The sequence below is a fragment of the Ischnura elegans genome, chromosome 11 (genome assembly GCF_921293095.1).
Source record: "Ischnura elegans chromosome 11, ioIscEleg1.1, whole genome shotgun sequence".
In the NCBI taxonomy this organism is placed as follows: Eukaryota; Metazoa; Arthropoda; class Insecta; order Odonata; family Coenagrionidae; genus Ischnura; species Ischnura elegans.
Window position 1 is genome coordinate 18953296 of NC_060256.1, and position 24067 is coordinate 18977362.

Here is a 24067-nt window from a genome sequence, read left to right on the forward strand (position 1 = left end):
TTTTCAGGCCATGTAGAAGTAGTGGACGATCGAGTGACTGTGTGTCGAGATGCCGCCAAGGGGAAATGCACCCGCTCTCTATGCAAATACTACCACATCCCGATTCCCTTGCCTCCTGCCAACGAGATGGCCGCTGCGGTGGCCGCAGCCTCCTCGGCCGCTGGATCCTCTTCAGGGGATCGAGAGAGCGGAGGGGGCATGGGGAGGGGAGCCAGCCCCGATGCCTCGTGGGCAATCCTGCACCACGCCCTCGGCAACTCGACTATCGGTGCCCCGACGGTGGCACCCTCGACGGGAATCATGACTCGTGGGCATATCTGAGTGGAATGTTCTAAAAAAAATCATATATTCGTAAAAATTATTATACATATGCATATATCGCCCCCTCCCTTCTTTTCCCCACTGTACTGTCCCACGTCATATTTAGTCACTGTGATCTAGGGACGAGGGAGAGGGACGAGGGATTCCTATTGAGCGGCGGATTGGCCTCGAGTGTCTTTTGTTTCTGCCACCTCTCACTCCCCGAGGAACTCTACTCCCCCTCAAAAACTTCCCCCTCCCCCACAACTCCCCTATCATTGTTAGGACTTTATCTACGTATATCTCTCTATTACACTCTCCCTTTCCTCCTGAAACAGAGAAACACCTCCAATCCTTTCCTTTCTCTCCTATTAGGTTGTTTTTTTTTCTGCCCGTCCCTCCTTAGGAATATTTAGCGAAAACTATTTTAAAAAAATAGGAACACACATGATGGAAATGCTCGAGTTGCGATTCCCCCATCCTGCAAGGATGGTCATGCACTGTCCACTCTGTCCATACGGTCTATTGGCGTGGTGAAGTGATATATGAGATGAGAAGGATGTAAAACGAATCGAGTTTGGGCGTTGAGCTGAGGAGTTGGTGGGCGTTTTTATGGTGGCTGTGGAAAAAAAATAGAGGTGGGAGTGGATGTCATAAGGTTTACTTGGAATCGGGATGTGTGTTCGGATGAACTGTTTCTGACCTCAGATCTCGTCATTCTATTAATCTATTATTAAATATGATTTTTTTGTTTGTGTGTGTGTGTGAATATGGGGATGGGAGGGAAAGTCTTTTATTTTTTAATTTAACCACTCATGTATATATATATACACAGTTATGTATATATACATACATGCATACATACATATGAACAAAGTATCACTCTCTCTATTTAAGAATTTTATTATTATGTTGTTTGTGACAAAATAAAAGTGTTTTAAGATTTATATAATGTCATGTAATGGCACGAAATATATTTGAGCTATGGTGTTGAAATTAAACAAAAGGTAACATCATAATATTTGAAAAAGTTAAAAGTATAAATATATATAAAATAGAATAATGGGCAATGTAGTTAGAAGTATTTAAGGGATCACATTGTACTCAGAAGAAAAATTGTGTCGGGAGGCAAAAAGGCTGTGGAATGAAGATTTCAGTGAGTTGCAAAGATAAGGTAAAATGGGATTGGTTTCTCTGCCCTCTGCAAAAGTGTTTGCGGCAGTCTTTTATACTATTAGTCCAAGTTTTCGTTTTGTATTATTGAAAGAAAAGAAATCTCTATTGCCCTTACTTATGAAGGCAGGGGTACTCTTGAGGTACTGTTTTGTATTGTACCATACTAGTAAGTAACAATATATATTATATATGATCATATATATGTCCCTAGGTCTCGACTGTACATAGATGATCAATTATACATGAAGGACTGTATGTTAAATTGTAAAGAAGCCCTTGAAAGATGAATAGTGTCTGGGCTGTGATGGTCGTAAATGGGAGGCATTGTAGTCACAGTGATCTGAGTTTGGAGAGCACTAAGACAGTGAAGAGGTTAAAATTAAAACCTTCCTCTTGCACTACATGCTGGTTAATTTTAGGTGTGCTGTAAAGGCTTGGAGGCACAAGATCAAAAGCCGAATGAAGATAGGGAGTCATGTTTGACACCAACAATGTTACTGACTGAGTTTTCTTGGGCTCAACGTGACTCATTCTGGAAACTTTTGCTTCTCTGAAACATTAGTTATACGTTGCCATGTGCAAAGCCAAAAAAATAGGGTTACTGTAAATTCTTCAAAAGAAAACATAGAACCATTACCATTAGTTACCAGTGAAGGTGATTAATGTGGCATGATCTGGTTATGCTTTAGAGAAGAGTCATACCAATATATGCCCCCTTATGTCGGTTGATTTGTGAATTGTGATGTTAAGTGTAAAGTTGTTTGTGGAAAAGCCCTTAGGAGCAACAATTTATAAGCATTCAATGCAAATATTCCATTGTTTTTAATGACTCAACTCTTGAATAATTACAAATAGCTATTCCCTCTCTGCCAGATCATGACCACTTTACGGTTAGGGAGTATGAATTAATGTTTGTTTTGTTTTTGCATATTTTCTTTTAAGAAATCATGATTGGTTCTAGTCAGACGGGTAATGATAAACTCAGTCTCTAACTGGTGTTCTGTCTTGGAGGCTGTGACAAAATGTGTTAGAATGTTTCTCCTTTACAAAAACTAGTGCAAAATGGACTGAAGAACCTCGCAAGAGAGAATGTAATATCCGGGAGAAGAGAAGCCGAAGAAATTGGAGATATTATGAGATGATATTGGAAAAAGAACACTGTCTTAGGGTCTTCTTTGCACTAAAAATTGTACTCCGTGATATCTCTCAGACAAAAGAAGTGCCACATTTTTTTAAAACTGAAGTAAATGTTCCTGAACAGCATTTAAGAATCGAAGGTAGGTCAGGGGCAAAACACTCTTGATTCTCCCCTCTCATTCACTTGGCTACGTGGAGGACATTGTTTTGGTTGGCTAATGTAAGTTGCTGCAAAATTGTTTGAGAACTTCTATTAATTTAATTGTTTTGGTATTTGAAAAAAATAGATACATATAAAAATAAATCATCTATTACTGTATAATTGTGATAATTGTAGAGAAAATAAGGAGGGTTTTTAACTGTTTTAGACTGTAACCTTAGAGTTTTTATTTCTAAGTTGTTCTAAAGAATGCATTGTTTATGTAGTATTAATCCTTTTATGTAGGTAATTTGAGTTTTGGAGTGCAGAATCGTACCTTGTTGACTATTTAATCAGTTAGTGAGCAAGGAGTTAGTTCTAAAAAGTTTTTGCAGCAGTTAAATCAGCAGCATAATCAGTGTCTTCAGAAGAAAAAAAAGACGTGTACGTAGTTATAAATAAGTATGGTGAATTCTTAAAAACTGGAAACAAATAGCATTAGGATCACGAGCAGTCATTGAAGGGAATGGCAATAGCATTGAGGAGCTGGAAATGGCAAGAAAGTAACTAACGTTTGGCCACCTTGTTTACCAAGTGAATAATGTTTGATGTCCATTTTTTCCTTTTTATAGCAAGATTTTAGAACAGGGATGAGCTCTGGGAAGGTGTGCAACACCACATTGCATTGTTTTTTCAAAATCAAGTTTGGAACGGGCTCGATGAGCAGGGTTTAGTTTGTGTTGCAAAAAGTGAAGGGATTGATGACAAACGAGAAGAAGTGCTTCTATAATTGTTTTGCGTGTGTTTTTAGGAGCTTTTTGCTGGCGCTGTTTCGAGTATGCAAGTGACCGTCTGTGACCTCTTTTAGTCTTATCATTGGCTTATCGGAGGGCAGCTTGGCCAATAGGGATGGCCACACGGGCAACCCAACCCAGTGGCTCCGATGGAAAATATTCTTCTCCTGAAGAGCCCTAGTGCTTTGTTGCTGCTTCCTTGGGAATGGCTTGCTTTCACCCCAAAACGAGTGAACCAAAAAATGACTCTTACATTGAAATATACCCAGAATTGCGACAAACTTAAAGTAAACTGCTTAATGTACTCTTATATATAGTGTGGCGTCATTATTTCTGCATGCAGCTTGTTCATACCTTCTTGCATAGAATCTTGTATACACTGCTGCGTTCGCTCTTGCTGGATCTCTCAAAGGGGCAAAGAGCGAATAATATCTGTGAATATTTCAAAGTGCTGCAATGGAGTGTGCACAGCTGTGTCCTCGTGCATAAGAATTATCCTCAGTTTGACTGGGCAGAGGTGTGCGAGAAGAAAGGGTTGGGCAAAGAGGGTACAGATGTCACTCATTATCCATTTTCCGTCAAGATACAACACCATAACCTTTGCTTTATAACCCACTCGCTCTCCATTAGTCGTTGATTCAGGGGACTTCTTCGCGTAAAGAAGACTTGGTGGCATCAATGGTGCTCTATTAGAGAAAGTGTATCAATGTGGGAATCTTTCTGTGCTAGCAGCGGCTCATAAGTATGGATAGTGCAAAAAACAAACGAACAATTGGGAAATCTTTCAGCTCTGCCCCATGAGGTCTCAAAGTGCTCTTTGCAGCTTCATACTTTTACATTGCCGTATTGATTCACCCAAATCCCGTACAAGTGGCTTTGCATATACGAATTTGGATACAAAGCACTTCCATTCTTACATCTTTTTCTGCTAACAGAAATAAAGCCCACTTCTTTTAATTAATTGAAACTTAGTCGGAAAAGGAAAGGTTTACTTTCCTCTTGTAGGAAAAATGTTCACTAAGAGGCTTAAGTGTATTCTTTATGACTAGTAATTGTTAAACTTATGTATTAAACATTCGTGTGTGAGTGTGTATGTCAAATGAAGTAAGAATATTAGTGTGATACATATACCTACCAGTTGTTGATATTTCAATCTAATAATGAAAATCACACACATACTCAAGTATGAGATACATTTAAAAAAAGAATGGACATGCTTTGTTCCAGAATGACACCCTGCATTTTATATTGCATGTATATTTAGAGATGATTATTAATATGATTATTACTAATATTATGATTAAAAGCATATATGTAGTTGCCAGCTTTTTCATTGTGCATGAGGGGTGTCCAAAGTTGAAAACAAATTTTGAAAATGAGATTGAATGTTATTGAAAGTTTCTCTGCAATTGAAATGGAAATTTAGTATACTGAAATGGCTACATTTTACTCGTGAACATTGTTGATAATTTTAGTCGATTTTGAAAAACAAACTTTGGACCACCTTGCTTGTTTTCATCCCTGCCGTAACTTGTTTTCCATTGTTTTTGCTGGCTGTGAGAAGGCACTAATTTATGCATTGGAAAGTACAGGTCTTGGATAAAAAGGAAGTTATAACTGAGGGTCCCTGACTTGCTTGATGACAAGTACAGGCAGAGACTGCCAGTGAAAGAATAAATTGGCTAGGTACGTGTAATATTTTCCTCGGCCTCCCACTTTGCACTCACTTCAGCCGTTCCTGGAAGGGCTGGGGGACCATTGTTGCTAGGTTGAATTTCTGATTCACTTAACCAGAGGAAAGACATATTTTCTTTGATTCTAAAAGTAAAACCTCCTGGACATAAAATTGTGGAAATCTCTAGTAAATGAACAATCTGGGGATGACGTTAAATATGCTGGTTTTAAGAGTTAACAAAAAATCTCTGTCCCTTCTCACTCCTTACCTGTCAGTATATAATATGTCCAAGCCACAGGAATATCTCAAAATAATTGTTACTCTTATAAAACTTGAGGTATTATATAAAGGACAAAGGAAAGCATGTTTGTATTTTTTTTATATTTTTTATTTGAATGCAATGAAATTGACTAATATTGTAAGTGTCCATGACTTGTGTTTACAGTGGTGTTTTTGAAATGGTGGGATCTTTTCATTGGAAAGCAGTTTTAAAAGAGTGTAGATTTTTATATGTATTTTAAATTATAGCCACTCCAGTTTTTAAGTTCCTACGAGAGGTTATATTTAAGTGTGAGTGGTGCAATCTGTGTGACCGTGAGCGTGATTTGTGTGAATGTGGGCATGTAAGCGTGAGGAAGGTGTTTGATAAAAACAAGTGATTACTCACAATGTCCTTTGATTTTATGGTCTTTCTCAATAGCACTGACAATTGGGCCATGTGTGCTGGTCACATGAGCATTTTTTTCTGGAAAGAGGGCAACAATTTTACTATTTGCATGGTCTAACATAATTCTTGACACATAAAAAGCACCATGTATAAAATAAATGAAATATCCTGCCTAAGCGTTTTGCCATCCTAGCTTTTCTTTAAAAATAATCGGTACAAATTTTACCATTTCTCTTTTTAAAAGAAGATAAAAAAAAATAAAGCATTCAAATTCCTTCCTCTTGTCATTAACAATGTATCTGTGGTTTTATTTATTAAATATGTCCAGTTTTTTTTGTACTTTTTCGTTAAAAGTGTTCACAAATGTTATTTGTCTTTCCATTCACAATATCACAGCAGGTGCCTACTTGTCATTCTGGTTAATTTGCAAACACGGTTGTATCTCCCCCCACCTCCCGCTCACTTTTTCGTACGCTGTTTCTTTTGCAAATTTCTTCTGCCTGCATATATTTTCTTCAAGTAACCATCCTTATCTCCATTTTTGGGTCTGCTCATTTGGATTCAGCATGAGGGAGTTGGTTGCTACCACACAGGTTAGGCAATGGAGTGTTTGGAAAGGAACCAGCTGATGATTGAGGAGAGGAGGATTATTTCGGAAAGCATTAGTGATATTGTGCTTATTATCTTGAAAACTATAATTTTTTCTACCCTATAATTTAAACGATTTGTTCATGTTACCTGCTCCCACAGTTGTCCAAGCTCACAGCTGCATCGATGAAGGAAGGCTAATTAATTAAAGGGCACTTTTGTTATTGTTTTGTTTCGTAACTTCATGTTTTGTTTATTTAGTGACACTTTTTAACTTACCTTCTTGTCTTGGCCGACTACCTTCCGCCCATACACTGGTCTCCAATTTAAAACAGAAAAAAACTTTCTTTCCACAGGAGATAATGGCTCACTGTGATGTAATTTAAAAAGAGCTGAATACTATTTTTGCTCCATAAAACCCTCCATACAATTAATGGTTGTTAGGAAGGTATTTGTTTATAAGAATATCAGTGCAGAATTGGTGGCCATAAAATTTGTAATAATAATATAATAATGATAGTAATTGTTCACTTTAATTTGGGCACCCTACCAGGGTGTGAAAATGCGACTCTTCTTTAAGTTATATCCCTTGATCTGCTCCCCTCAGCAACTTTGCGAGGGAAGTGTTGTCATCTAGTTGTGTATATTTTTGGAAGAACTGATAATTAGAAGGAAAGTTGAGCCAAATTTTGTTTTGAATCTTGTATGAAAAAGTTGGTTTTATAGGATATGGCTCAGTATTTTTTCATTTTTATTGATAATTTTGTGATATTTTTAGTAAAGATTGTTATTTAAGTCTCACAATATAACCATTATTCGTACCTTGTTATGTTTATATCTATTGTTAGCAAAGTTACTTTGATGCCCAGTCTGAATACTCCTCTGTACGGGGAATTATCAGATGCCCTTTTTTAAGTGTGTGAAATTTTTTTTCACTGGTGTCAAAAGTGTTTTTAATATTTCATTTGATATTTACTCTAGAATGTTAATTGGGAATAGAGATGAGAGAATGTAAAGCGATGACAGCAGTCTTTTTGTTACATTTAAACCGTATTGTTTTTGTCAACCACTTGCAGAAATGATATGTTGTCAATGGTAATTTTTATGTTGGTCTGATTCCTAAACTGTCATGATTTTTCCCAAGTGGTAGTTATGTAAAAAATGTAATGTCTTTCAAGATATTTTGCACACTAAGAGTACAGGTGAAAATTAAATAACAATAAAAAGTGCTCAAACGTATTGGTTTATTTTAAGGAATACTTTGTGGAGTGTTGAGCAAAAAAAATGGTTGAAAAACTAAAATTTTTTATAACATTTTAAAGAGTGGTCTGCTAATGAAGCAAATGGTTTCCACTACAAGGGAAAGCGCTCTCCTGTTTGAAACGGAAGGCTGAGAAAGTTTTCATTTTTTATCAATGAGTGATGCCAATTATCCGTTTGGGGTGCTAATCGAGGAAGGGTTCATTTTTAAGACAGTGCCTCATTCATATTTATAGGTGACTGCAAACTTCTCATTTGACCTCTATAAAAATATGTATGACTTGTGTTTAAGAGAGACTGCAAATGAAATATCTTGAAAGAGTCAGTAGAGAAAATGATTTAAATTTTGAGAAGACATTTTCCATAGAAAAATATTTAAACGGCCTCAGTTTTTTGAATAAACATTTGAGGATGCAAGTTTGAAAACATCACATTCCATTTCAAAAAATTATCTGGTCCTAAGCTTGCATCTGGGATTTTGGCAACCTGTGTTTAGCTGTTAATTTGGTGAAATGTCTTCCCAAAAATATATTTCCATAATGACACCAATCACTCTCACATCAGACCTGTCCACTTATTGAATTTATGTCTTATGACTGTCAGACATAGCTCCTAAAAATGCATGATGGGAAATTAAATCACTTTTGAATGCTTGCACACCGAAGGCTCATGTTGAAAGTGACACAAGGGGTCTAAATACAAGAAAAAACCCCATTTCTGAGTAGTGAATAAATCATTCTGTGAAATGACGTTACTGTTTTTTTTAAGTAAGCCTCAAAAATGTTCCAAGTAAAATTGGATGTTATAATCAAACAGATATTTGGATAGAAATTAAAAAGATATAATTGTATTAGCTAAATGAATAACATCTTGCAAACAGTGCCGTAGAAATGGTATTATATAAGGTAGTAAAATCAAATTTTAATGGATTCATTAGTAAAAAAAGTGAGTTACTGATTTCTGATTTCCGTATAAAATTTCAAATGCAGGCATTGTTTTTCAACAGATGACAGCTATTGTATTCTCAAATCATTCAGGGGATCAAGTAAGACTAAATTCATTGTTTTTTATTGTTGGAGAAACTTATGTTAATCTGACCTCTTTATATGTCTGAATAAAACCCTTCTTTAAGGGTTGTCTATTATCCTGTGTATCACTATTAATTATTTTTAAAGGCAAAGGATGTGAAGTGACATTTAAAATGCTCATAACAAAACTAGGCTATGAGATTCAATTTTTATTGTAAAATTTTTTTCAAATGTCTGATATGTTTTGCTTATCAAGGCAAAATTGATTAAAATAGCAGAAAATATTTCCCAGTGTTATTTTGATGATAAACATTAACTATTAAAATGCCATTGTGTAAATTGATGGCAACATCATAAAAGTTTACTGAAAAATGCATTTATGTTGTGCTAACATTACTAAAATACAAGTAATGTTCAACAAATTGTATACATTATATTGCACTTTATAATTCTTTTATCAAAATTTTATCTCATAACACATTTTACAGTCAATAAAGCCAGAAAAATGTTGTACATAAGTAAATTGAAAAGCCTGTTTTAAAAGCTTACAACCATATACTGCTATCTGACATCTGTGGTAGAAGAAAATATTTCACCACTTGACTTCTCCTTTTCGAGCTCACTTTGAATGTTTTCCTTCACCTGGGAGTAACTAATCTCGCTGGAGCCACTTTCATCAGCATAAGACTTCATAGCTTTGATGAAACTTTCTTGTGTCTCTTTTTGATTCAATCTTTCCAAATGCTTCTTGCGGAAGTAGAGAACAACATCTACATGGTTCCTTTGCTTTTTCGCTAACTGCAGTGCCCTTAAATAAATACACAAGAAAAACAGTACAAATTTTGAATCAAACACCAAGGAACACTATTCTACTCAAGGCTACTGCACAATGTCTGCCATTGCAGATTTGATACCTCTTATGACAAGTGGTGGATTGGTAAGGCTGTGTCAGTCTGTAGACTATTAGGAGGGAATAATACTTCAGCAAAAATCAAGTAAATATATGCACTGGAGCAAAAGAAATTGGAATGGAAGATGATAGAGTAATCAGTTGATTAGAAATAGTCTTGAGTCAAACTATTTAACAATAAAGATTCTGAAATGAAGTGCCAAGCTGGTCACTAATAATATGGAAGAACTATGGGAACATATTCATAAGCGTTGTCCCTGGTGGCTATTTCACGCCTGAATTCCCACTTATCTGCCATTAATCTTTATCATCTGGTGAGGAAAATGTTACTCTCTTCCAGTTAATGACGAGCTAACTAGATGTTTCACCTGACTTCCCCAGAAAATTTAACAGGATCACTATGAGCTACCAGCATTAGAGGTTAGAAAAATCAGTGTACGGAAACAACAATAATGGAAAACTACAATACCTATGGCCTTCCCTTTAGACAGAATTTAAATTTTTTTACCAGTTTCGTAATTCATTTGGTCTTTTATTTATTATTTTTTTAAGTAGCCATTCATTTATGCTATCATTTCCTTGTACTCATCTTAGGTTAAGTACCCCTGAAAGGATGGCCAGCCAGAGGCATTGATTCACCATTCCATCCACATTTTACTCTGAATTATCACCAAGGATAAGGCTTTGACGACTTTAGAGCAGCAATAATTCAGGGCAACTGCATGGAACCATAGAAATTCCTTACCTCTCCCAATGGAAGAAGTGGATATTCAGCATGATTGCCTGGAAACCCATTCCTGAGCGTATTAGCATTCCCTCTACTTCATCAGTCGAGTGTCCAGCTAACAGAGTCATCGCTGCCGTGCGTACAGCAGGATTCGAGATTCCCTGGCAAAGAGAGCAGAGTACAGTCATTAGTAGGGGAAGTTGCTCATTGGCTAAGGTAGGTTCTAATAGATGCAATAGCACCTATCGAAAAATGGAATTTTGAAAAGACTTACTACTTTTTCGAACTTGAATGCATTTATACATGAAAAATTCTCTTACTTTCTTGGATGACTTGCAAAATTTTCTTATCAATTTATGCAAAAGGCATCTCCCTAAAGTCATTTAATATGTAGGCACCAGGCACTGCTGCTAGGGCAGCATTTGGTTCTTACAGTTTCTAACTTAGCTGAAGATTTACTTGGGGCAGATACCGTATTTTTTATCATTGAATTGGAAACTTTGTATTAATGGATTTCAAATCCCCTGATTCCCCTTGACAGTTTCCTTATAGTAGCCATTTATAACACTGGCTTCAAATTACATCCTCACCTGGATATACTGTATAAAATTCACCCTGTCAGCTTCTTCGAGTGAAGCATATGCTTCTTGGGCTGGTCCGAGTTGCCCAGCTCGAAGGGCAGCTCCAGCCAAACATGCCCACATCAATTCATGCAGGGAACTTGCCACTACAGCATTGCCAACTGAGCGGCATAATCTTAAGGACTGCTGCCAACTGGAAACATGCAGGAATAGCACAGAAAACATTATATTTACTCAAAAAGAATAATATTGTGCACCACTTGCGTTTTACTGCAATCCTTAAGAATTCTCAGTATTCAGAGGTATTATTAAAAAAAGAAGAGACTGTTAAATTTTAAGTTATCTATTTCCCAAGACAAAAATCTGACCTTATTGCCTGTATAACATTCGGGTGCCATTTTTAGGATAATGGCACCTAAATTATGCAAAAATCTGACGTTAAACTCCATTGAAATGATTTTTGAAAAGCCACATTTTGAACAAAACGTCTTTATGTGGAGACTACAACATTTTTCATCAGCCAATCATTGGCTTAGTTTCTACAAGTAATGGTTTTTAACAATGTAGAAGAAATAACATTGAACTTTATGTATTATCTGCTCTGCATTAATATAAATTAACAATTAGGTAATGAACTCGCTGATCCACATCATCTACAGCCAGGTACTGAATAATTATAATGATAACAAGTTGAAACAATTCGGATTCTCTGTATCAGCAACTGGAGTGAAATTCAGGCCACGTAACAGCTCATACGATCATAGGAAGTAAATTTATCATTATTTCATTTATTGGCGAAGTTATGGGGGCTCTCCGGTCGACTTAAGGGTTGAAGTACACAGCTAATCTTTCATTGTCACCAGCATTTTCTACACCACTCTGTATCTTTGTATATAAATAGCTGAAATCAATTGTTCTACCTGTGAGAGTGAAGGTTGGACGTGAGTAAGGCTGCATGCGGTGGGATGCAGAAGCCAGTCAACGCTCCATCCATCCTTCGAAGCCACACCTGAGATCCTTCAAAGCTCTTCAACAGCAGACTACCTCGGCCAAATTCACTATCATGAAGAATAAAAACTACTTAACAACAAGATTAGCAAAAACATATGAGTAGCATAATTGGCATAAAACATTCTAAAAACTCATCCTCACACCCGCCAAAATCGCCAAATTTTCCTCAAAGACATAAATGTTTGACGTGAGTCATTTCGAGCATTATGCATATGCAATGGCAGATAAAGGATAAGGACAAGTGGGGGCTATGGGGGGTAACCTCAAAGCAGTAGTGGGAGCAGGGGCAGATCCAGGATTTCTTTCTGGGGGGGCACAAGCAAGGTCGTATCCAGGATTTTGTTCTGGGAGGGGGGGCACAAGGATACCTCGTCATACAAAACGAAGGCAATGATAATGGGACCGTATTAAAAATCTAGCATATTTTTAAGGGTCTGGGGGGGCACATGTCCCCCCCCCCTGGATCCGCCTATGAGTGGGAGTCTGAACAAAATTGCCATTGGAGAATGGAGATTTCCGTGGTGTGCATTGAACTTTTTCAGTTCCGGTTACTATCTTGTAGGTTGCTGTGGCAATGACTGTTTCTATATGTATGAATATTTTATTCATAAATACATTACATACTTGCTTTGATCATAAGAGTAAAAGACATATTCCTGATCAATCTTCAACTGAAAGGGCTTTGATCCTATACCACCACAGCCACCTACGCAGTAGTGACTGGAAATTTGAAATGAAGAATTTCTAAATTACCATTTTATTTAGTATAAATTTGATACCCAAGGGGGGTATGTGCCATATACCCACTGTGTGTATGCGTGTATGATGAACGTGCTCACAAGACAATTTTTAATTAGCCCTTAGATGATGATTTCCTCTTTCGTTAATTTTTATAAAAAACAAATGACTATGGCACTATCTAAGGTATCTCACCTTGACTCCCTTTCCAAGACTGTCCGCCTCAGTAAACGCCTGTCTACATACGCGATGGGTGGGCATGTCCACACGGACACACAAGAACCACATGTGGCAGCTAACATATCCCAATCCGAACACCATACAATTGATGTAACCATGGTCCCTGCGGGTATAAGGGTATCTTTTGAAATATTTAATCATAAATATATCATTTGTTTTTATCATAAGAGTAAAGGACATGTTCTTGATTGATCCTTTACTGCAAGGGCTTGGTTCTGATATTAGCCAGCTACTCAGATGCTACCAAAGGCATGACTGGCAATTTGGCGTTATATATGTTCATTCAGGTAGATAAGCAATGTCACAAATGCATTAGTTGATTTATGGTAAATTGTGCCCTTCCCTAATGAAAATCATGACCCAGTAAGGGAGTTTGGTAAGGTTTTAAAGAGGATTGTGAGGGTTTTTCAACAAAATTCCCTTTAAAACTTATTGAGGGTGACTGTAACACTTTTGCACAAAATTTGAAATGCCTGTTGCAAGGCTTATATTGCAAACCTCTGGGATGGCCAGAAAATAATTCTATAAAGGTCCCAAGGATGGGAACCTTTACAAATCCCGTTGAAAACCTCTCTACAGAATTTACAAATCCTAAACAACACCTTTTCAGGAAGGACAACAGAAAACTCCTGAATTTCAAAAATATATTAGTTCAGCATGGTGCCTTGCAAACAGACATGGATTTCAGACTCAAAAGAAATGACAGATTCGAGATTCAATCCGTCCGTACTCGCATCAAATGATACGTTGAGACCAAGAAATTCCATTTGCAATTTATCTATTTATTTACGTGATCAATGGCCACTGGTACTGTTCCATGATTCCTTTAATAGATGTCGTAAATTGGTCATATGTTCACCTAATTTAATGGTATGCCTTGAGTTGTTACGGCTGCCTGCATAGCGCAGCACAAACAAGTGGAGATCTCCATGTCCGTCGACAAATGATATCATTGGATCCTCCTGCATAGCCACTCTTACTGCTTGAGGAGCTTGGTTGATGGCCAGGTTGAGGACAGGTAAAGCGTGAGATAGCACGGGTACCATCTCTTTGCCGACCCCAGACCCGCTCAGGCCACAGCCAACATCGAAGAGGTGAACAGCTGGAAATGAACAGGTCCAGAAAAGGAATTACATCACCGAACATTCTTTTTTTGGCTAATGTAGAAGGCCTCTTAGATACTCATGGGGCCATATTCAAGATCATCACTCAAGTCTAGATTGTTACTCAAAATCAATACAATGGTTTTACGAGAAATCACTCAAGTGATTAGTTTAGTCCACAATCAGATTGAGTACCCAAATTCCAAGGTGTCTGCAGCTATCATCTCACATTTCTTTAAATGAAATATATCTCCTAAAAATGCTTCTGTGTATGATATTGTACTCCAGTAATACTAGTTTTTGGTGAGCAGGATACCATGATTACAATTATGATGATAATTACTCTGGCTCAATTGAGCTTCATCAAAGTTATTTTAAAATACAACTCAAACTCAACATAGTTTGAGATCTGAACCACCGAGGTAGAGTAACGACTCAAGCTAAATTCTAGGATATGGCCCTTGGAAACAAGCAGGGTCCATTTGAAGTAAGTGCGCTGTATCCACCAATGCTTACATAATTCCTTTTCTAGCAACATAGTTAAATTTTATTGCCCCTCAATGAGGATTATTTATTATTTACATCCTAAGCATCCATTAACTCAAATTGGCTGATTGATCTTAAGTGTGACATAATTACTTCAATATTTAAAGCCTTCTCAGAAACAAATGATGTCACAAACACTAACAGCACATAGTGCAGCAGTGGCAGAACAGGATTTTAATCTCAGTCAAGACTTGTAAGTTTTTCAAAATTAAATATCTTTATCAGATCAGGGATCAGCATATATCAGTAATTTTAAGTATGCCGGGACTAATCACAGTGATTACTTTACGGGAGTCATCCGCGTTGCACAATCTCAAATATCCACAGGGAGGAATGACGCCTTGGTAGCTTAACTGGCTAAAGCTCTCGACTGGAAATCGGGGGATCCGGGTTTGTATCCCGATCAAGGCAAATGATTTTTTTCTCTGTGGACTTTTCGCACTTATCAGTAAGTACTGACATGGCTAATGCAAAATCCTTTAAATATTTCAAAGGGAGACAATCACTGGTTACACCAAAGTTACCTTTGAAATCAATCTGATCCCTGACGGCAAATAATCCAGCCCCTAGGGACACAGTTTGTGGATGTACTGGAAGATCTGGTCTCAGTGTCATCCATTGAGGGGAACAAAGAGGTCTTCCATTGTAAGAATAAACGGTGGGGCCACTTCGCTCCCACAGCAGGAAGTGCCTGCAACAGAAATGTAGAGCAAGATTAGCAAATCTCCTCAAATTATTATTATCAACCACACAGACTGACACTATTCATGATGGATGGCTCAGGGTCACTCGTGAGCTTTTCACTCAGGCATGAAATTAAAATTCTTTGAAGTGCTATCTGTAAATAGAAAGGAAAGATGAGTGACAACGAAATAAAACAGGTCCACAGCCATTCTCTCATAAATTTAAAAATTAAAAAAACTTTAACTTCTTTCCCCACTTTTCAATATTTGGTGACTACGTTCAGCCTCACTAACCCATTCAGAAAAGATCACTAATTGAGGCAAGGAGTTTCTCTTAAGAGTGTAAACAATACCAAACTACACGAGGTTGAGGAAAAGTGGTGAACTGGCAAGAGTCGCAAGAGATTCATTAGCATGTCTGAAAATGGGTTAAGGCCACCAAAAATTTGACACTAATAGCTCGAGAAGTAATAGGTGATGGATCAAGGGAAGGAAAAATGTGAGTCTCTTAAGTTTTTAAACATTTCCACCATTGAAAACAAAAAATTATAAATTAGCCCATAGAATGGAGGTCAAAAGGAATTAGAACCGAAATAATTATCACAAAACTCGATTTAAAAAAAAAATTTAATGCACACAATCCAATGAAATGATCTTTGGATATTTCTCTTCATAGAAAAATCTTCCAATTTCGTTGGTAAAACAAAGTATGCTTTCGCTAGTAGTGAGCCCTGTCGTTCACACAGCGGCACAGGTATTACTTATCCTGCCCTTTCATCCCTCTCCTCTCCTGGAAGCGTTGACGGACTCCTATCGCGGTGGCGCTTCCTCCTTTTCCTTTCTCCTTCCCATTCCACTCCCCTCCGTGCGCAGGTGTTTCAGTTGAAGTACAGGGTCCCGGCCCTAGTGTGTTGTATCCTTCAAAGGAACCCCTTTGGACCCTCATTCTTCTTGCCAATGCACACAATCTACGGAAGCATCGTAGGATTTTTCTTCTCCATTAGAAAATCTTTCCCTTCAGTGGGAACATTAAATTTTGGATTTGTTAGTGATAGCCTTCATCAGGGGCGCAGCTAGGAATTAAGGCTGGGAGGGGTTTAGGTGCAACTAATACCGGGGTGTGTGTGGGTATGGAATACCCACCAGGATAAGTGGTAGGTGCGAGATTAATAAATTGCGGAATTTTAAGATAAATGGTCCAAAATGGTGAGTTTTACGGCTTTTTGAGGGATATTTTACTAATCATTCCACTATTCTATTTGTAATATCAATCCAATTAAGTAAAATGGATTAAACTCAAAAGTTTTTCGAGCTCTGGGGGGGCTTTATCCCCCAAAACCACCCATCGCTGCACCACTGGCCCTCGTTGCCTTAATGATGGCAAGGGATTCTCCCATCCTACCCCTATCCTTACCCTGGAGGCGTAGTCGGGCTCACATCACAGCGGTGCTATCGTTCCTTTTTCTCCTTCCACTCCATACCCCTCCCAAGGATGACTGGGCGAATAGGTTGAATTACTTGGTTTCTAGTCCTAGTGTGTTGTACCATCTAAAGGCCCGACCTGGGTCTTCATCCACCGTCAATGCATATGGATGTGTTAGGGACTGATTGAGTCAAAGTACATTAGGAGCAAACAAGAAAGATCTGACGCCATGTAGACACCCATCATTTGACCCTGCGCGGTGCATAAGAGATGAAAAGCTGTCCATTTGATAGAGTAGGATAGGAATGTTTTGGATAGCTCCTGGCTACATTCTACACTCAAACAATAAAGAGCTCTAGAATAATGTTTTGTAGCGACTTTATCAAAGATGTAACCTTCAACTGTCTTTTTAAACACATAAATTCCTTTAGTGTTTTTAATCAAGGTGAATCATGTGCAAATGCTGCCATCTAGCAGTCACATTGAACACCACCCATTACAATAACTTTTGGTTCAATTATGATGGACTCCTGCTCTACAACAATTGCCAAACCCCGACCAAATCCACAATTTTGCAACCAGCTGGCTAAATTCGGCACTGTACCAAAGACATTTTTGAGGGCTGTAGGAGTGACGGCCTAGTTGCCATAGTATGTTATGAGTATATCAGCCAAGTTATGCTATTTTCTAAAATTCAGTATTATTATGTGTTTTAAGTCAAAGCTTCTTCTGATGGTAGAATGAAATGTTAGTTAAATAGAATTTAGAACTAACTCAAGGCAGATTTCAGGATAAAGCTGTGAGGATCCCATAAATTATATCTGTCCAAGAGATCAGCCGACAGTGGCCTGATTATGATTCTAATAAAGCACAGACAAAAGAAAGAGAGTGCGACCTTACCTGTGAGCCAGGAGGAGTAGAGTGGCTGATGAGGATTCCTTGATTGGAACAACAACCGGTGGGACTTCAGGACGCGATGTGTCCCACAGATAGCAATGTCTTTGTGTCAAAACCACGAGGTGATCATGATTCAAAACTGCTCGTACAACCCTCTCTCCACTTTCTCCAACTTCCAATTTCACGTCTTTATCCTTACCCTCGGCCAAAATATTCCTCACTGTCATGCTTCTCTTTCCGGATATGAGAACCTCAGTATGCTTCCATTCAAGTCTCCTGAAATTATCAATGAGCTGAGAGATTATAAGATTCATCTGAGAGGCATGATTTTTGGACTTTTCTAATGTTATTACAGTAAAACCTCCATGTAGTGAACCTCTTTACATCATAAACCTCCATACTTCATACCACCCCTACGGTCCCGTCAGATTTACATGTAAATTTATAGGCCAACCTCTTGGTAGTGAACCTCTTTTTATCGTAAAACTTCCACTTATCATACCAAGGAGATACCCCCGAGATGGCCTAACTACCTCCGTAAATCGTATTGAGACAACTAGAGACCATTAATGCAGCCGCGATTACGTACATGGAATGATATTTTGAGCAATAAATGTTTCACCCTTATTTTTTTTCTTATACACCTATAATATGCTGTAATTTCCACATTAACCATTAGTTATCGTCATTTTGTTCCATATGAGAGCATAACTAACTAACTAACAGATAAGAAAAAAGATATCCAAGTATCCTAATCATTTTAAGTGACTGTTGAATTAAGAGAGATCACATAGTTTTCTATCGAATCATGGTAAAAATTACTCGATAGTACTCGCTTTCTGTAATTATTAAATAATAGATACATGTTCACTAATGCATCCTTCATTTCCAAAGGATAGGAAAAAATGGTGCCTATCACTGAAACCTCTCCCAACCTCCATAAATCAAATTGCCCAAATTTTGGTCCCCTCCATTACGATGTAAAGAGGTTTTATTGTAATTGTCTCAATAAAAAATAAGCAAACGAATACTCGGCACCTATTTTTTTAATTTCATTTTGTAAATTATGAGTATGAGGTTTAAACATCTCTGAACTTAGATTGACCCTTTAATTGATAACCACCCGAACTATTCATATACAAATCACTCCATATAGTATAATTCTAATACATACATTCTATATATTTACAATAAATATTGGAATTGAATATTATTCCCAAGTTATACAGATGAGACATTAATGAAGGTAAAAATTTTAATTGATAACATTAGTACAAGATGTGAAAATAAAAAAATAGCTTCCATGCATTCATATTGAAATTTTTAGGTATAAAGTACTGATAAAAATCATACAAATTAGTAAAAAAATCCGGCATTCTTCAGGTGCACCAATTTAAGAGGGTGGTTTACGATACTGCAGTTAAGATAGACACTATTACATTACATTACGGTTATGACATTGTAACTTATATGATAATAAAAAAAGTGGAAATATTCCTGAAAGGTTCCTTCAAAAATCTCACCAATCGATGGTGTGTGCCAATATCACTTGGCCATTGCTACATGCCCCAACTACCCTCGTTCCATCAGCGCTCCAGCTCAGTGCCAAAATACTGCCAGTTCCTGGTTTTTCCTGGCAATGAGACCACTGAAACGAACAACTGAGACTTAAAATGCTGTTTCAATCTCACAACTGAACTTTCATTATTAATTTTTTATTAGCTTCAATTATGCGTGAGAATTGATTGTGTGCAAAAATTTGCATTTGATCTTTTAGCTGTGGCATAACACACTTGACGGGGCTCCTGCATTGTTATTATCCTCTTTCTATTTCATCTCCCATGCTCAACCTTAATGACCTTTGGCAGAAGAGATTAAACCTTTGAAGCATAGTTTTTGTGCTTGCTAAACTCTTGAATGGGGGTGATTTTATTACAAAGGTTTGGACCCCACTGACGGAGAAAAATCTGTTTTGGAATTTTTACGTTGGACTCCATTGCTGCCACAAACTGGTATACTAGCATACATCACCATCCGGTTATTCCACCACCTGATATTATATATTTTCTCTAATGTAATTTAATTTCAAATGTGAACTTATGCATATATGTATTTTGGGACTTAAGTGGCTAGCCTAAAATGTTTGGCTCATGAGGCACATCTATGGAGGGAAATGTAGATTTTTTTCTATCTACATATCAGATACTTTCATCTGGGTTGATACTGATCATTTCATAAGACTTGGGGTGACTAATACTTTACGTTGATTGTAAACCATGTTAGGGGAAATATAACTTCAAGCATCTTCCCCATAAACTTTTCAAAAGGTGGTCTGCATACCACCATGCTTCAAAGGGCTAAATTATCTTAGTTCCTTGATGCAAAATTTTATTTTACATTGGAATATTTTTAGCCATGGAGCAGGGTTTCTTAACCATAGTTAATGTGTTGGAGCCCCAAATTACTATTCTTCTTATTTACATCAAAATTGTATTCTACCTAAAAGGTGAAAATTTTCCTTGAAATTCAATTCCTTATTTTGCCTCAGTAGGATACTGCAATTCTCATTTTCCTATCATCAGATTTCAAAATATTGAATGGATTCAAAGTCCCAGCCAAGGTCTGCATTTCTCTCCATGATCCCTATTATTATCGCAAAGGTGCAAGTGTTGAGATTAGTTGGAAGGTCAGATCAGGCGTTACCCACATAACCGTATGAGTGGAATTTCAAAGTTTTGACTTTATGAAATATGCAATCACTTAATTCTAGTCATGTTTAATGGGAAATTTTGGCCTTATTTCAACTTTCACAAGCCTTCAGACAAACCTGCCCTAGTTAACAATATGTACCCACTTTTTGCTTTAATCGATCCTAAGCTTTAAGTGAGGAACGTACTTCCTCTTTGTGCTGAAAAACAAAGATGCCACAGCTAAAAGCATAATGTATTATTTAAGCATAATTAATGGTGATAATCCAAACTCATGCTATTTTTTATCACATGGAAAAGTCAAATTTACCCCTGATTTGTCACATAGCCTCAGTGTATTGAAAGATCCAAGGGCTAATATGTCTCCACCGGGGCACCATGATAACGATGTAATCGGGAAATTTTGTTCGGATGAAGAGTAAATGAGGTGCCCAAAGGAATCCCAAACCTGTAATCATATTTACACAAATCATGAATCTACTAACAAATAATGTGAAAGAATAACATTGACAAGCACCAGAATTAAATACAGGTATTGATAGCTTCATACAAATTTGCAAAAAAAAGATAAGCATTTACCTCAATATATTCTTCATCATTAACCTCATTCTATTCAAGACAATTTGACTCTACAAAAGATAATCATTAGGATTGACTGATCACCATGCTATATCGGCTGTAGTGACGTACGGGTGTATATTACTATTCTAATATTCAGCAGTGAAATAGTTTACGCTCTGTAACACAGAGTTACATTGTATCACACTTTTAATGCCTACAAAGTAACTTGGATGAAAGTTTCACCATATCACAGAAGAGTTAGCATTGAGTTTTATGCAACAGAGACATTAGGTAAATGAGTTATAGACAATTTTTTCATTGACAATTTGAGCTACCCTTGAAAAGTGGCAAAAACTTGTCTGTGTGATTGAATCAGCGTAAGGCACTGCCAAAATAGACCCAGAAGAGTCAGACAAATGTGATTCAAAGTGTTAAGTTTACCAACAGCACCTCTTACTCAACATGGCACATATTAAGGAAATATCGATAGTGTTATTCAGGGATATCTGTACATAATTTGAGCCAAATTTTTATAACAAAATATCATAAAATGAAGAGTTTCTTCTAATGCAATCAGTGTAGTAGATGTTGTCAGCCTCCCACCCCTAGATACCAGATTCAAGTCCCACTAGTGGCAAATATTTTTCAGAGGTAGGCTGATATGTACTGTGGTGAGTTGAGGCCACTTCAAGTGCAAAGGTATGCTATTTTCATCTCGGCAAATTGGTTCAGGGAAACATGTCTTAATAATCACCTGTTAAAACTGGCTAAGGTCAGAGAGTTTTCCTCGTTTGATAAGGTATTAATAATCCTTATTTAAGCCAAGCGCTACCAGCTAGCATGGTACTCAGCTACCTGCTAGCATCCTGCGTCGTATCAGCACTCAGAGCCTCGCCCCAAGGTCACCTCACTTGCAGCAGCGGGAAGCAGAATGACGTCACCCGGAGTTTTTCCCGGCATTCATACTTAGCCGTCGCGTTTTTGGGCGCTTGAAAATTTTCACTGTTCATTTAATCGCGAAAAATAGATATCGTCATATAAAAATCTAAAAGCGTGAAATACATACTCCAGGAGTAATAATCTTTGGATTTGGGCAATAAAAAAATAATAGGAAACCACCCTATTGTCTCCACTACTATAATGGACAATACTATCTTATTGTCAAATTTCCATAGGGATTAAATATGCCTGGTAGCTTAACTGGCGAAAGCACTTGACCAGAAACAGGGTGATCCCAGTTCAAATCCCAGTGAAGATGAATGATTTTTTTCTCAGTGGATTTTTTTGCACAATTTGATATTCAAGGTTATCTTTTTTGTATTCAAGGGCCATAGCCCTTCCTCCAATGCACATAGAAGATAATTTTTTTTGTGTGTCATATTAATACGCATAAATATTCCACACCATTTTGATTGAGCAAGTAACCTTCATTATTATGTCTCATCTACTAGCTGGTAGTCAGAATATGAGGCTATCTATTGGTCAGTCATTTATTTTTCATACACCTATGTTTTGGTGAAATGCAATTGAGGATAAAAATTTGATGAGGTGTAAATTACGTAGCAATTCACAGGATGTGAGGAAAAGGATAACTTTAGAGTGAGAAATTTTGATTTTATAATTTTTTTGCACTAGTTTTTAATATTTTGGCGAATCAAGGCCACTTATTTTATGGTTCCGTTTAATTTTTGATTGGAGTACAATGCAATGACTTGAATTACGCCTAGAATAAATCTTAAATGTAAGACAGGCTGTTACTACCAATTAAAATTGTTTTTTTTCTATTTTTTACTCATTTTCCTTACCTTATACCGACAGTCCTCTCCTCCAGATACAAGTAAGTTGTTAGTAGGGCACCAGTCCAAAGCAAGGATAAGACTGTCATGAGCCTTTATCTTAGAATAAAATGAAAAACATTCAGTGGGCACATATAGACTTTTCCAACTGAATTTAAATTTTTATCTTAGTCTTTACCTTCAATGGCTTTGAACCTGGCACTAGGGAGCGAAAAAACAAAGTAGATCCTGAACCATGGACAACAGAATTTCCATCTGGAGCCCATGCAGCACAATGCACAGCTGGAGTATCATTATCAGCTGATACTGGTTCCAAAGACCACCGAAGAAGACCTGATCGAGACCATCCTTTGACCCAACCCTCTTCCCCTCCTGTTATTAAGGTATATGAAATTATGCAAAGGCTAGGCTTAGCCTCCAAAACAATTAAAACATTTAAGCATGCGTCACTTTCCATCATTTACATTTCAGTACATCAGGTTATTCCTCTAGCAATGTAGTATATTTATCTCATAAAATTTAAAATCAACTATGAAGAAAAATGTGTGCGCCAAATGATGAGATAAAGACATGAAAAGTAACTAAAATATATCATTAACGCATTCTAAATGCAATCAGCAATTGGTGGCAGAGAATTAATGAACGAAGAATGCAAGTAAAAACAAACCGGTTAAGAACGAGGAACCATCATTATTCCATCGCCCCACAAGTGCAGCTCCTTTGTGAGCTTCCACACTCTTTTCTATCCTCCCATTTTTTCCGATGAGCTGAAATTTTCCTGCAGAAACGATTGTTTATAATATATGGCTGTAATAAATCATTATTCGAGACCAGGAAGTTAAGAGCGTCATTGCGACGTATTTCTCTAATAGTAATCCTACGTGCAGATCTACGGGTGCAAACAAATAATAAGACGGTGCTTCGAAATGGCCAAAGATTGTTCCAGCTTACCATCAGAAGTTGTAATGAGAATCGGGTCATAACTAATTTTATTACTAGCTTGTTTCGAGGGTAGACAATGCAGATCACACGGAAAAACACCATTAGGTAAAACAGTTATTTTCTCAGAACTCTTGCTTGTTAAATTCCATTTCAAAAGAACGTGATCATCTCTAAAGCAGGGAGAAGTACACAAAAAACATTACACAAAAGGTAGCACTCTAAAATCCAATTTATTTCCTCTTTACTGACCCACAAGAATAAACTTCATCCGTCGAACTCCAACCAACACATGTTACGGCTGCATTCTGATCAGATTCCCTAAGAAGATAGGTTTTTAACTTCATTATTGACTGCTTTTTTCATGGCTTGCAGAGTTAGGAATTCGAAAACATTCCAATGCGCATTATCGTTACTCACTTATTGATGTTTGGAAACTG

General features: G+C 37.2%; 2 protein-coding genes across 4 annotated transcripts in view; one reads left to right on the forward strand and one right to left on the reverse strand.

Moving 5' to 3' along the window:
* LOC124168340 (muscleblind-like protein 3) overlaps window positions 1-7715 on the forward strand; it is a 1078040-nt gene extending 1070325 nt beyond the window's left edge. For 2 of the 3 annotated variants that reach the window (XM_046546523.1, XM_046546526.1), the window contains one exon: window positions 8-7715. In XM_046546523.1, the coding sequence (XP_046402479.1) occupies window positions 8-321 (314 nt within the window). In that variant the 3' untranslated portion in view covers window positions 322-7715. The remainder of the gene's footprint in view (window positions 1-7) is intronic. The other variant, XR_006866916.1, reaches the window with a different exon arrangement.
* On the reverse strand, window positions 7418-24058 carry LOC124168339 (intraflagellar transport protein 80 homolog). The gene is made up of 15 exons (XM_046546510.1): window positions 23880-24058; window positions 23640-23800; window positions 23356-23466; window positions 22867-23060; window positions 22698-22787; window positions 20642-20779; window positions 19147-19271; window positions 17627-17899; window positions 15145-15311; window positions 13831-14073; window positions 12927-13074; window positions 11903-12040; window positions 10992-11175; window positions 10420-10562; window positions 7418-9572 (listed from the first exon to the last, which is right to left on the reverse strand). Exons 1-15 carry the CDS (start codon window positions 23972-23974, stop codon window positions 9326-9328), a joined length of 2457 nt encoding a protein of 818 aa, XP_046402466.1. The 5' UTR covers window positions 23975-24058; the 3' UTR covers window positions 7418-9325.
* Between the last annotated feature and the right edge of the window lie 9 nt (window positions 24059-24067).

What these genes read in the sequence shown, in the direction of transcription:
- LOC124168339 (XM_046546510.1), bottom strand. Translation starts at nt 23,974, where the DNA reads ATGAAGTTAAAAACCTATCTTCTTAGGGAATCTGATCAGAATGCAGCC. An exon ending in GATGAAGTTTATTCTTGTGG is followed by an intron (nt 23,801 to 23,879) that starts GTCAGTAAAGAG and finishes TCCCTGCTTTAG; the next exon opens with AGATGATCACGTTCTTTTGA. An exon ending in AAGGCATACCATTAAATTAG is followed by an intron (nt 13,075 to 13,830) that starts GTGAACATATGA and finishes TTATACCCGCAG; the next exon opens with GGACCATGGTTACATCAATT.